This window comes from Alosa pseudoharengus, unplaced genomic scaffold (assembly GCF_046254945.1).
Source record: "Alosa pseudoharengus isolate Yale_2024_CS ecotype anadromous, Long Island Sound unplaced genomic scaffold, YU_APseudo_1.1 YU_APseudo_1.1_scf_1, whole genome shotgun sequence".
NCBI classification, from domain to species: Eukaryota; Metazoa; Chordata; class Actinopteri; order Clupeiformes; family Clupeidae; genus Alosa; species Alosa pseudoharengus.
This window is the reverse complement of record NW_027468564.1, coordinates 17658769-17672710: the sequence shown is the minus strand read 5'-3', so window position 1 is coordinate 17672710 and position 13942 is coordinate 17658769. Positions and strand designations below refer to the sequence as shown.

The window sequence follows — 13942 nt, the reverse complement described above, 5'->3', positions numbered from 1 at the left end:
GATGTGCGACTATAGAGTTGATGTGCGACTATAGAGTTGATGAACTCCGGTGATATGCAAATTCCTTGCTGCAGACATTGCAAAGGACTTTATTTTCAACACTTTATTTTTATCAACACCATCAGGCCATTTTTTAAAAGTAAATGTTCCAATCAATGATCCAGGCAGCACGTTTTCTTCTCTCTCCTTCATTTTACAGTCTAATTTTTACTGACTAGAACGGCTCTGGGTCAAAGGTCATACGGAATCGATTAATCTGCACTCATTTTTTTAATCAGTTATTTTTTCTCAAATTAATTAATCGAAATTAATCAGTTATTTTGACAGCCCTAGTCTGAACTAATCAAATCTGTCATATTAGTTTATAATGAAGCAATATGGCACAAGTAAGAGTGGGGTTGATGGCACATATCACCATGGCTTTTATTCGGCCTTGTGCTGCAGGTAATCACAGCCATGGAAATATCTGCTAAGAATGCCACTCTGACTTGTACATACAGTACATCATGCTTTCATACATCAACAGTGGGGATGTCCTGAGAGATCGCCACTCAAGGAATGTCTCTTGTCCAATCAATTAATAAATAGTTTAACCAGACATATCTGTTGTAAAATAAACAAATAACTTCAGATTTAAACAGTGACCAGTTGTATGCAGGTAAGAATGGACCATCTCTTTCTCTCTCCCTCCCTCTCTCCCCCTCTTTCTCTCTCTCTCTCTCTCTCTCTTTCTCAGGCTCTCTGATTGTCTCATCTCAGAGAAGGGTTGTGGTGTTCTGGCTGCAGCTCTGACTTCAAACCATCTAAAAGCGCTGGACTTGAGGCACAACACTCTTGGAGAATCAGGACTGAAGCTGTTATCTGCTAAACTGGAGGATCCCTTCTGTAAACTGGCGATACTTGAGTATGTTTGGACCGTGTGTAGTGGTCTATTTTCAAATATGTATTGTAATAGCTGCTTTACACTGACGTGTATTTGTTATCTCTTTGATGCAGCATCCAATAATGCAAATATTTAGAGGTGTGTTCAAATTCTCAAGCATACTGTAGCCGAATGTTTAGGAACCTTTACAAACAGTTTTCTGTTTTGTCTTGAGTTCTCTGTGAACTTTTCTGAACACTCAGGGTGGGTTGCACCAACAAGGATTAAATTAATCTTGGCGTGGGCCTAATCAAGGATTTGTAGATCCAGGTTTAAATTTAATTTGTTGCACCACTTAATTTTAAGCATGGTTTAACAAATCCATAATTAAAACCTTGATCGGTGGGTTGTACCAACAAGGATTACGTTTTAACCTGGATTAAATCAAGGTTTGTCCATTAAACCTAGTTTAAAGATAGTCAGGTTGCTGCCATGTTTAATTGTGTACATGCTTTTTAAATTTAATCTTTACAAATTCCCTGTTGAATCGGTACCTCCTTGAAAATTACTCATCATAAAACTCCATAGGGTTGAGACGGTCTTATTTTCCTTTGTGGACTCGATTTTTGTCAATCCATCAAATATATGCAGCCATTTCAGACTTTTAAAGCAAGTTTAAAATGAATCCCTAACTGAAATTTAAAGCAGTTTAGCAACAGGATTAAAATGAAACCAGGTTTATGTGAACATTTAAACCAAGATTAAAAGGATGGTTTAAACGTAAACCTAATTATCTTTAAACTAGGTTTAAAGATTGGTGCAACCCGATTAATGGATAAAACTTAGACTGTCTCAAATCGCGTACTTCTGCACTTACAATACCTAATTTGAGTGCATGAGGGTGTTCACACTGACAATTGCAACGACACGAAGGGCGCTGCAAGTTCCCGGATGGTGCACTTATAACGGTCAAAAAGCTGAGTGTGCAACGCTGGACACTTTTCGCCCTTAACGGACGCCATCTTGGCCAAATAGCGGAAAGGGAGATAGCATTTTCAAACTCGTGGAAATCGCGGTTGAGAAAGCTGAAGCAGCAGCAGTGGAAAACAGACTTTACGGAGGTACAAGCAAGTTATAACATAAACGGTTCATGTTTTGACACAGTATGACCATGTCACTGTCGAGTTGAGGACGCCAATAAAGTTATGTTAAAATGTTTGCGATCGTCATTTCCGTGAAGTGCACAGAGTTAGTGTTTGATATGAGACAATACTATTTTGTTAAAATTTGCGCACTCCGCCAGTAAGCACACAGTGCACATAGTGTACTACACGTAAGTACACCAATTGAGACAGACTCTTAATCCTTGTTGGTGCAACTCACCCACAGTGGAGCTGGACGAAGAGGGACCCTTTGCACTATTTTTTTCTTGTTTGCCATAAATATTCATCACTGTTTTGGCAAATTTCAAATTTGAACGCCTCTCAGATTCCATGCTGCGAGATTAACAAGGAGCTGTTTATCTCCGTTACAAGAAATACTAAAAAATACTTTTTTCTTATTGTCTGTCAGAGAGGCCATTAATTCTGTATATTGGGACACCTATGAAGTAGATCAAATTTAACCAAGTTAAATATCTATAAGGCCTATTATCACTATGAGTAACCAGTAATGCAACAAACAATCATTAATTTAGGGTTCTCAACATGTGGTCTGTGACCCACAGGTGGGTTGTGAAGGTCTTGCTGGTGGTCCCTGACATATACATTCAGGGCTTAAAATTCATTTTTCAAAATGGGGGGGATTTACACAATTTAAGGGGGAGGGGGGGATTGCAATTTCGATACTTCTTCGATACTTTTTTAAAAAAGTGTTTGATTTTGGGGCCCCCACCACCCTGACATCATCAGTAGTATATACTGTAGTGGGATCATTCACAACATTGGACATCCTAGATTCTGCTTGACTCTCTCCACACACACACACAAACGCACACTGAAAATGATGGCTTATGTGATCTGTTTCTATTTCATATATTTTTAAATTCATATAGAGTGTATTTAGTTAATAATGTATTTTTTTAATGTATAGCATTTTACTAGTAATTACTAGTAGCTAAACATATTTAGTAATTTGAATGCTTCATATTGACGTTTAAACTATAACACTTAGGCATATCTTTAATGTGGTGTGTAGGTCTAATTGAGTGCACATTGGTGATGAGTAGGTGTAATTGAGTCCCTGTCACTTTAAGAAAATAGGTTTACGAATGTTGTGCAAATGTGTTTCGCACCAACTGCGCTGCAACGTTTGGAGCAAAAGTGTCAAGTGCATGACTCTTGAAAGTTGTGACTCACAGGATAGGATTTGTGTACCTGTAAAAAGGATTTGTGAACCCGTAGCCCCTATTTTGTGTTAACAAGATATAAAAAATATGTACAACTTCAACTTTACTGTTACACATACGACTTTAGTGTGCACATGCAAAATCTGCAGTTAAATGTGCTCGCCGCTTTTGCACCCAATATACCTTCATAGATAGTTACCAAGGAGCTCTTTCCAGATGTAAAAGTTTGCCATGGTTGCGTAGCCTATTTGCGTAAGCGTAAAGTGGTTCTCTCTCTCTCTCTCTCTCTCTCTCTCTCTCTCTCTCTCTCTCTCTCCGTGTGTGTGTCTGCATGAGGCTATGTTCCATTTAACTCGGTAGTTGATCCGTCCGGTCAATAGCACAGCATTCACTTTATGATTATATTAACGTCATCAGACAGGCTGTAAAAGTGTATGTGGGAATTTCTTGCATTATGATGGCTAGAGTTGCGGGACTTGAACAAATTATGCGCAATACCCGCAATCCCGCAGTGAAATTTAAGCCCTGACATTAATGGAGTTTCACTGTTGGAAATTGCATTTGTTAATCAGAGGTAGCCCTCATGTTGCTCACTAACTCTAATCTAAGTGCAGGACAGACAGAGTTGGGGCTTTTTACGTCATGATTGTCTCCTTCTGAGAAATAGTTGGACCTTGTATGGTACATGTGTGTGACATTTTGTTTTTCTTACAGAACTGGGGCTTCTGTAAGCAGAGCAAGGCCACATTTGCTGAGATGTACGTTTTTTTTTTGTTTATTCAGTATTTGGCATCATTCACATGTTTGAATGTGTGTGTGTGGGTGTCTAATAGCAGTGTGTGTGTGACTGTGTGTGTGGGTAGGTGGAGTGAAGTGTGTGTGAGTGTGTTTGTTTGTGTTGACATGGTGTGTGTTGGTAAGGTCAGTAGGGGTGTGTGTGTGTGTGTGTATACTAATAGCAATGTTGGTAGAGTGTGTAGGAGATTGTGTGTTTTGTTTGTGTTGTGTGTGTGTGTGTGTAGGAGTGTGTATGTGTTGAGGTGGTGTGTGTGTTTGTGTTGACTGTGTGTGTGTGTGTTGGTAGGGTGCGTAGGAGTGTGTGTGTTTTGTTTGTGTTGACATGGTTTGTGTGTGTGTGTATTTGTATGTTGGTAGCGTGTGTAGGAGTGTGTGTGTTTTGTTTGTGTTGACATGGTTTGTGTGTGTGTGTGTGTGTGTGTGTTTTCATGTTCTCTCCTCTTGTCTGCAGATGCCTGTGTGTGTGCGTGCGTGTTTTTAATTTTAAATTATGGTGTGTGTGTGTAGGTAGGGCGTGTAGGAGTGTGTTTGTGTTGACGTGGTGTGTGTGTGTGTGTTTTGCTTGTGTTGAAATGGTGTGTGTGTGTGTGTAGGTAGGGCGTGTAGGAGTGTGTTTGTGTTGATGTGTGTGTGTGGGTTTGTGTTTGTGTGTTGGGGGGTACTAGGGTGTGAAGGAGTGTGTGTGTTTTTTTTTTTTGTCTGCAGATGCTTGTGTGTGTGTGTTGACGTGGTGTGTAGGAGTGTGTGCATGTAAGAGTGTGTGTGTTTGTTTGTGTTGACATGGTGTGTGTGTGTGTTGGTAGGCTGTGTAGGAGTGTCTGTGTTTTGTTTATTTGTTTTGACATGGTGTGTGCGTGTGTGTGTGTGTTGGTAGGCTGTGTAGGAGTGTGTGTGTGTTTTTGCTTGTATTGACATGATGTGTGTGTGTGTGTGTTAGTAGGGTGAGTAGGAGTGTGTGTGTGTGTGTGTGTGTGTATGTATGTGTTGATAGGGTGTGTAGGAGTGTGTATTTATATGTTTGTGTTGACATGGTGTGTTTGTGTGTGTGTGTTGGTAGGGTGTGTAGGAGTGTGTTTGTGTTGACATTAGGGCTGACACGATTCATCGAGTTCCTCGAATAACTTGATTACAAAAATTACTTGAGGCAAAAACCCTGCCTCGAAGCCTCGTTAAATTCCTATGACGCGCACTATACGCGCAGGGATCTGATTGTTCCACACGGACCGTTGTTCAGGAAGCACACCACTAGCGTGTGAATCGTGATACATTCTGAATTAGCTGGCGCGATGGCGGAGTCAAGATGTCCATAAATGGCAGAGAATGTCTAAAGTTTTCAAGTAAAGTTTTGGGATCATTACATACTCAAAAAGGAAAAGAACAAGCATCTGAACCGAAAACATCCACTCCATGCTGTTTCACCAAGCGTCAATAAAGTAGGCCATCTATCAATCTATCTAGCCTATCTATCATCTACGTTGGCTGATTTTAATCACATACTGTATTTGTAGCGATGTCGTGATATAATGTTTAGCTTTGATGTTTTTAAGTAGTAAACTTATTCACGTTCAACTGCAAGACAGTATGCCTAAAAAATAACCCCTTATACACACATGCATGCACACTCATCTTCCCTCACGCACCGCACGCGTGCACACATACATACACACACACACAGGTTGCTAGGTTACCATAGCAAATAGGCTCACCCCAGAAATTATTTTTTAGTAGCCTAATAGTAAAATTATTTGTTAGTAGCCTAATGATAGGCTATTTTTTTAGTAGCCTAATTGTAAAAAATTTTGTTATTAGCCTAATGGTAAATGCTGCAGGTGTAGAAATCTACATAAAACAGATATTTACTTTGATGTCAGGTCTAGATTACAGCATTAAACTTGTGCATATTAATACATTAAATTGCTTTCCCTCTTCTCCCTCCCAGCACTTCACAACATAGTATGTCACAAGAGGCTGCAATTTTATAGAGAGCATTTTGAACATTATTTAATTGTTGGCACTGGCACTTATAAACACTAAATGGGTAAATTGCAATAAATGGGCTTAGTTTTGTAGCCTGATGTTGGAGTTAGAATAAATACCTCTGTGCCAATTGCTTGATCATTTTACAGCCATGTCATTTTTGTTATGCATTATTTGTTTTGGTTGTTTAAAAATGCAAAAAAAAAATATCCGATTAATCGATTAATCGATCGATAAAGTGCTAGATTAATCGATTACAAAAAGAATCGATAGCTGCAGCCCTAGTTGACATGGTTTCTGTGTGGTGTGTGTGTGTGTGTGTGTGTGTTCTCATGTTCTCTCCTCTCCTCTTTTCTGCAGATGCTTGTGTGTAGTGAGGAGTATGTTGTGTGTGTGTGTATAGTGAGAAGTGTGTTGTGTGTGTAGTGAGGAGTGTGTGTGTGTGTGTAGTGAGGAGTGTGTTGTGTCAGGGTGTCCGCGGGGTTTTAAAAAGTATTAAAAACTGATAAATCAAAATGGTCAAATTTAAAGGACAGGTTCGGTATTTTACACTTAAAGCCCTTTTTTCAGATAGTTTATGATTAAATAGAACGTTTAAGATTGAAATTTGGACACATGCTGCTGTCCTGAGAATTTTCGGTGTCTGTGGTAGCGCCCCCCCTCCTCCAGAACGCTGCATAGGTGCACTGGAACAATCCTTCCTAAAATGCATTAAACTTTCGTTTGCAAAGACGTGAAACTCACCGAGTGGTCAGGGGTGTTCGCTGATATGCTCACACAAAAATCGCTGCAAAAGATGCTTTCCAACAGGTGTTTACCATGCGTTGTAAAACTGTGGAGCTATTTTTCCAAACGCCTCACACCCGTACATTCTTCCGTGGAGAGCTTGAATAATAGACACTCCAGCCCAGTTGGTGGCGATAATGCACCTTACACCGTCTTGCCAATTACAAGCAAACCACTGGCATTTCATTGAACACACAGAAGAAGCAGTAGATCGCTGTCTTGAAGTATTTTGCAACAGACAGCTAAAAATGAGGCGATTTTGTGCAGTTCAGAATTGCGGGAAAATTCGTAGCAAAAAAAGTTGTCACAGACTTCCTTTCAACGATCCAGAAAGGCTAAAGTTGTGGCTGGAATTTCTGGGGTTGGATGTGAGCACACCTGTTGAGAATCTGCAGAAAGCTGATCACCGTGTCTCTGCGGTCTGCATTTTACTGAACTTCGCTGGAGGTTGAAAGAAATCGCCCAAAAAGCTCTTTCACCTGAGAAATACAGCGGTTCCCACATTACCTCCTGGGACGACAGAGTTGGAAGAACTTGGGGTAAGAACTTATTTGTTATGTCCATAACCTGTCATGTTCACATCATAAGCCTAACACTAACCCTAGCCTACATGAATAATTTGGCTACATGATTTTGTACGTTTACTATTTTCTTGGCTGTGGCACTTTCATGATGAAAACGTAATGATTCACGCAGGCTATCATTCACATCGTGCAAGTTCCAAGACATTTTAGCATTAGCCATGGTTGGACGTGACAATAATTTGGATAGCGTAGTAGCCTACGATACCGCGACTGCATAAGACTACAGAAAGAATACAAACAACCCCATATCCGTTTCCGGCAGCGGAGTCATACCGGTTGATGCTAGAATGGATCAGCCGGACGGACAGGGGGCGGTCGTTCCGAACGTTCGATGCAGATGCCGATTGTTGCGTTGTTAAGCAACCGGCTCCAGCTTCCAGCGCGGCAAATCAGCAAAATGACGACTTTTGAAAATCTCTCCGACTTAAATACTTTAGGGAGTGGAGGACGAGTCGAGATCAAAGTTCATAACCTTTTCTGTTGACTGTAACTTCAATAACAAAGGTAAAGGTACATAGTTTGTTAGAGACGATGTACAAAACATGTTTATAATAACACCGCCGGTGCTTGTCAACACAGAATGGGCACCTTCGCACGTCAGCCGTGTATACTGGGAGTGGACAGGGGGATCGGGTATGCCAGCCATTCCTTACACCGGACTCCCATTCATGTTTGTTGGGTCGAAAAGGCTGGTCTAAAATGTGCTATATAAATAAACTGCCCTGACTTGCTCTTGTAACTGTTATCAAATCAAGTGTACTTTTCTAATGTAGACTAAACCAACTGAAGTCACATAGCCTACGATAATTTAAATGCACGTAGCCTATGATAGGCTACGTTTTGAGCTCCAACTCAAACAAAGCAATTTCACCTAATCAAACGATATATTTTCTGAAAGCTTCTGTTCATGCCCTCTCAATAATTAAATGTTTGTAGTTGTACGACAACAGTTTTCGTTAATATATCGTGGTAGCCAACTAACGTTAGTCCTTATTATAAATATTAGCCTGTGGAGTCGCTAACTTTAGTTGTCGTTTTGTTTTGGCTGGTGATGCAAGCGATAGGGCCTTGTGTTGGTGCATACGATTCATTAACACCTCTTCAGGAGAGTCTTATCTTCTGGGGTTTCATAGTTAAACAAAAGTATTATATTATATATAATATTAATATAAATCATAGCAAACTGACACCAATTTTACACTGCTCGGATGACATCACGCAGATTTATTTTAGGCTATAATATTGTCTGAACTTTTCACACTGTCGGTCTGTTTTTCTCATAGGTTTTTCTCTGGTGCGAAAGCAACACTTTTACCGCGCCATTAGAATGTTAACTGAGGTGCAACGCAACAATCGGCATCTGCATCTAACGTTCGGAACGACCGCCCCCTGTCCGTCCGGCTGATCCATTCTAGCATCAAACAGTAATACCGTACCTCACAGCACATCCAATACAAGTCAATGGAGTTGGACAAAATCTACGATAAAACCTGTTGGAAAGAATCTTTTGCAGCGATTTTTGTGTGAGCATATCAGTGAACACCCCGACTAGGGCTGCACGATATTAGGAAAACATGCGATATGCGATAACATTATTGAGTACTGCGATAACGATATAACTTGCGATATTTAAATATTTAATGTTTTTCTCTATTCTACTTGCTGCTCGCAGACTGTAGGGTTGGGGGGAGGGGGGGGGGGGGTGTAAATGTATAATTACAGGAATAAATGTATAATTTTCTACATAAACAATATAATACTGCTCAAAAAAATTAAAGGGACACTTCAATCATACACTGGATTGGTGCTCTGACACTGTTTGGTTCTGAGCATAAGAAAAACTTTTAAGGCGAGTGTTTTATTTTGCAAGAACTGTCAGACATTCTGTGAATGTAGTTTGAGAATGGAGAGAAGGGTGGAAGGTTTCAAAAATGGGTTTTAACAATTGTGAAAAACTGTAAGTGTTCCTTTACTTTTTTTGAGCAGTATATTATGTAGCCTAGGCTTTATATGGCCTGATGAAAGTGGACAGCTAAGATACCTACTGACTAGGCTATCGAAGTTGTGTGGAAGATGTGCTCCAAGAAAATCCTCGTAAAAGGCGGATAGACAGCCAATCTGAATACTTGTGCACCAACCAGCGGAATATTAAACATTGCCAGCCTTCGCTGGGCCTAGCAAAAAAGCTAGGCCTACTTAAGCTATATCACGGCGGTCACTCATCTAAAATCTTAAGTAGCCCAGTCTAACCTCATACGCTGCGCATCCCACGTTATTAGGCTACCGTCATGCCGACTACGAGGGCAGCAGAAAGTGAAAGTAAGTGGCTGCGATCGATCGCACAGTCCAGGCTAACGAAGTAGGCTAAACAACTTTTACAAATAACGAATCCTGATTACCTCTCTGCTGCTGTCTGGGGCTTTTGTTAAATGCAAATCATGAAATACAAGCCTTACAGTGAAAATAGATAGGCTATCTTCTGATCCTATAACAACAACGAAAGAAATTATTTATTTTAACACGGTGGAGAAGGACGCATTTGGCGCTGTGTTTGTAGTCGTCCTTTATAAAACCAAAATATTTCCATATAACAGACGTGCTTTTCCTTTAGTCACCAATTCCAAGTCACCAAAGTGTAGCCTACCTCGCTTGACTCACTATCTTCAGCCATCACGACATAGCTCTTGCCTCAACACCTAAAACACCACACACCTAAACTGGTAGGGGACGGGCTTCTAGGGCTGCATGACAGCATCGGTTTGGTAAAATATGTTGACATTCAGAATGTGAATACATCATAGACTGTAGGCAATGGAATGCGCACGGCACAGAAAATGTATCAAAATTGATCGAAAATTAAGTAATCTTTGCGGTATGTCCATCGCAAGCGGTGATATCGCGATAACGATAGATTTTAGATATATCGTGCAGCCCTACCCCTGACCACTCGGTGAGTTTCACGTCTTTGTAAACGAAAGTTTAATGCGTTTTAGGAAGGATTGTTCCAGTGCAGCTATGCAGCGTTCTGGAGGAGGGGGTGGGGGGGGGGGCGCTACCACAGAAACCGAAAATTCTCAGGACAGCAGCATGTGTCCAAATTTCAATCTTAAACATTCTATTTAATCATAAACTATCTGAAAACAGGGCTTTAAGTGTAATATACCAAACTTGTCCTTTAAGGCCATTAAAAGTGTTAAATGTGGTCTCAGAGGTATTATTTTTTCCAAATTAGGCCCACCACAATATCAACATTGACCACCACACAATGATCCTGATTGTACTAAATTGTGCTTAAATCTGGTTAGAATCATAACCGCACTGCACTAATTTGTTAAAAACTGTTGCATTCGAGTTTATTCTGCACACCTACCATTCTTTGGGAAAAACTGGCACATTTTATGTAGTTTGTTTTATTTTTATTTACTAAGTGAAATATGTGCAATATGTTGTCAACATCAGTGAGTCTCTAAATCTATTCTTTTTTGTATGTTATGTCAGAATCTGTGTAAATAATAAAAAAAGGTCGCTGATTAACACTTGCAATTCAGTGTTGTGATGGTTTTAAAAAAAATTCTGAAGGTAGTAAAAGAGGTATTAAAAAGTATTACATTTAACTCTTAATTTGCTGTATATACCCTGTGTGTGTGTGTTCTCATGTTCTCTCCTCACCTGTTGCAGATGTCTGTTTGTGTTGATTTGTGTATGTGTGTGTGTTCTGTAGGTGTGTGTGTGTGTGTGTGTGTTTGTGTTGACATGGTGTGTGTTTGAGTGTGTGTATAGTGAGGAGTGTGTGTGTGTGTGTTTTCATGTTCTCTCCTCACCTGTTGCAAATGTGTGTGTGTGTTTGTGTTGATTTTTGTGTGTGTGTGTTCTATAGGTGTGTGTGTGTGTGTGTTCTCTCCTCATGTTCTCTCCTCTCCTCTTGTCTGCAGATGCCTGTGTGTGTGTGTGTATAGTGAGAAGTGTGTTGTGTGTGTAGTAAGGAGTGTGTGTGTGTAGTGAGAAGTGTGTTGAGTGTGTGTGTGGTGTCTGTCTGTGTGTGTGGGGGGGGGGGTACTAGGGTGTGAAGGAGTGTGTATGTGTTGACGTGGTGTGTTTGTTTGTGTTGACTGTGTGTGTGTGTGTGTGTGTGTGTTGGTAGGGTGTGTAGGAGTGTGTGTGTTTTGTTTGTTTGTTTTGACATGGTGTGTGTGTGTTCTCATGTTCTCTCCTCTCCTCGTGTCTGCAGATGCCTGTGTGTGTGTGTGTGTAGTGAGGAGTTTGTGTGTAGTGAGGTGTGTGTGTGTGTGTAGTGAGGTGTGTGTGTGTGTTCTCATGTTCTCTCCTCACCTGTTGCAGATGTCTGTTTGTGTTGATTCGTGTATGTGTGTGTGTTCTGTAGGTGTGTGTGTGTTTATGTTGACGTGGTGTATGTGTGTGTGTGTGTGTGTGTATTTGTGTTGATTTTTGTGTGTGTGTTCTGTAGGTGTATGTGTGTGTGTGTGTGTGTATGTGTGTGTGTGTGTGTGTGTGTGTGTGTGTGTGTGTGTGTGTGTGTGTGTTCTCATGTTCTCTCCTCTCTTGTCTGCAGATGCCTGTGATCTCACACTGGACCCAAACACAGTAGACAGATTTCTCTCTCTCTCTGAGGGGAACAGAAAGGTGACACGTGTGGATGAGCAGCAGCCGTATCCGGAACACCCAGAGAGATTTGACTCCGCATGGCCTCAGGTGTTGTGTAGAGAGGGTCTGACTGGACACTGCTACTGGGAGGCTGAGTGGAGTGGAGATAGAGTTCTTATATCTGTGGCCTATAAAAGCATCAACAGGAAAGGGGACAGTGATGACGTCGTAATGGGACGGAATGCCAAGTCCTGGAGTCTGTTCTGCTCTCCTGATCACAGTTACTTTGTCCTGCACAATGATAAACACACTGACATACATGCCCCCTCCTCTGACTCCAGAACAGTAGGAGTTTACCTGGACTGGCCGGCCGGCACTCTGTCCTTCTACAGCGTCTCCACTAACACACTCACCCACCTGCACACGTTCCACTCCACATTCACTGAGCCCCTCTATCCAGGGTTTTGGGTTTATGGTGAGGTGTCCCTGCGCAAGATCACATGAGCTCGTCCTCCAACAATACGTCCACATGTCACCCTTTCTCTCTACTCCCCCTCTCTTCTCTTCCCCTCCCTTCTCTTCTTCTCTTCCTCTCTCTCTCTTATCCCTTACTCTACCTCTCTCTTTCTGACCCTTCATTTTCTGTCTCCTCCCTTTTCCATCTTCCACTCATTCTCTCTCCCTCATCTCTCCCTCCTCCCTTTCTCTTCTTATCTCTCTCTTTTTCATCCATCACCTGTTTTGGGGCTGATCCATTTTCAGATGTGTGTGTGTGTGAGTAAGAGAGAAACTGTTGTCTATTTTGCAGACTTCATCGTAACCCCTCTTTCTACACTTTTCTCTTTCTCTCTTCCCCCTCTTCTCTTCCTTCTCTCTTTCTGTATAAATGAGGCCATTTCACCAACTGCAAAATTAAAGTGGAAATGAAGCAGTGAGAACTGTGACCATTTTTTGGTTGCTTTTTCATTTTTGAAGATACATGGATTTTCATTGAACCCGATATTTAAGTAGTTTCACTGGAAAATGACATGTCAATAACGACTTTCGCCACTAGGGCGCGGCCATGTTTTACAGTTTTTTACAATTGTTTACACACGTTTTCAAAACTCTGTGTCTATTTCTCAAAACTCCACACACAAAATCAACAATTGCTCACACAAAATGCCAAATGCCTCAAATCTCCAGCAAAATGACACACAACATTCAAAATGTCAAAAACACATGTTTAAAGCAAACATTCGCCTCACATTACAAACACTTTTGTCATAATATGACATTTTGGATACATCATGTACACACTGTTGTTCAAAACCTAAAGCACTTCTGTCTTTCATGGAATTCTATGTTTATTTCTTTATAAAACTGCAGAGAGAAGGTGAAATATACTCACAACACACATAAGCAGAATTGAAACCAAAAATATTTATTTTTTCCAAATCATTTGCTGCATTGAATACAATATTTGTACAGCACATAACAAAACAAATCCAACTACCACATGTAGTTGGACAGAAACCAAACACATCCAGGAAAAAGCTGATTTCAAACAAATACTTATACTGTAAACAAAATTATTACTGTATTTGTGTGTGTGTGTGTGTGTGTGTGTGTGTTGCTTGGGCAGAGGGTAGGAGTTGGGGGGGTGTCTAGGCTTCATCTCTCCTCTGGGCTGGGTCTGGCCACAATACTTCGTCCACGTCGCATGCTATGTTCTCTCTCGCTAAACACCGAGGAAAGAACCTTCTTGCATGGCGCATCCATCCTTGAATAGAGACAGCGTCAATGTCGCCACATGCTTCCTCCATTGCCTGGAGAAGTGGAATGCGGGCATAGGGACGACGATCATATACTCGCCAGCGCCATGTGGAGAAAAACAAGAATGCGATGAATTGCATCCAGAAAAGTTATGATGTGAGCAGTGTTGTAGGGGCCAAGTGTTGCATGGTGATGCAGGACACCATTATTTGTGATGGCAGCACACATTGT

At 41.0% G+C, this 13942-nt stretch overlaps 1 protein-coding gene across 3 annotated transcripts in view; it reads left to right on the top strand.

Moving 5' to 3' along the window:
* Positions 1-13483, top strand: part of LOC143122144 (NACHT, LRR and PYD domains-containing protein 3-like) — a 235363-nt gene extending 221880 nt beyond the window's left edge. For 2 of the 3 annotated variants that reach the window (XM_076282976.1, XM_076282970.1), the window contains 3 exons: positions 737-904; positions 3924-3967; positions 11925-13483. In XM_076282976.1, the coding sequence (XP_076139091.1) occupies positions 737-904; positions 3924-3967; positions 11925-12460 (748 nt within the window). In that variant the 3' untranslated portion in view covers positions 12461-13483. The remainder of the gene's footprint in view (positions 1-736; positions 905-3923; positions 3968-11924) is intronic. The other variant, XM_076282985.1, reaches the window with a different exon arrangement.
* Positions 13484-13942: the final 459 nt, after the last annotated feature.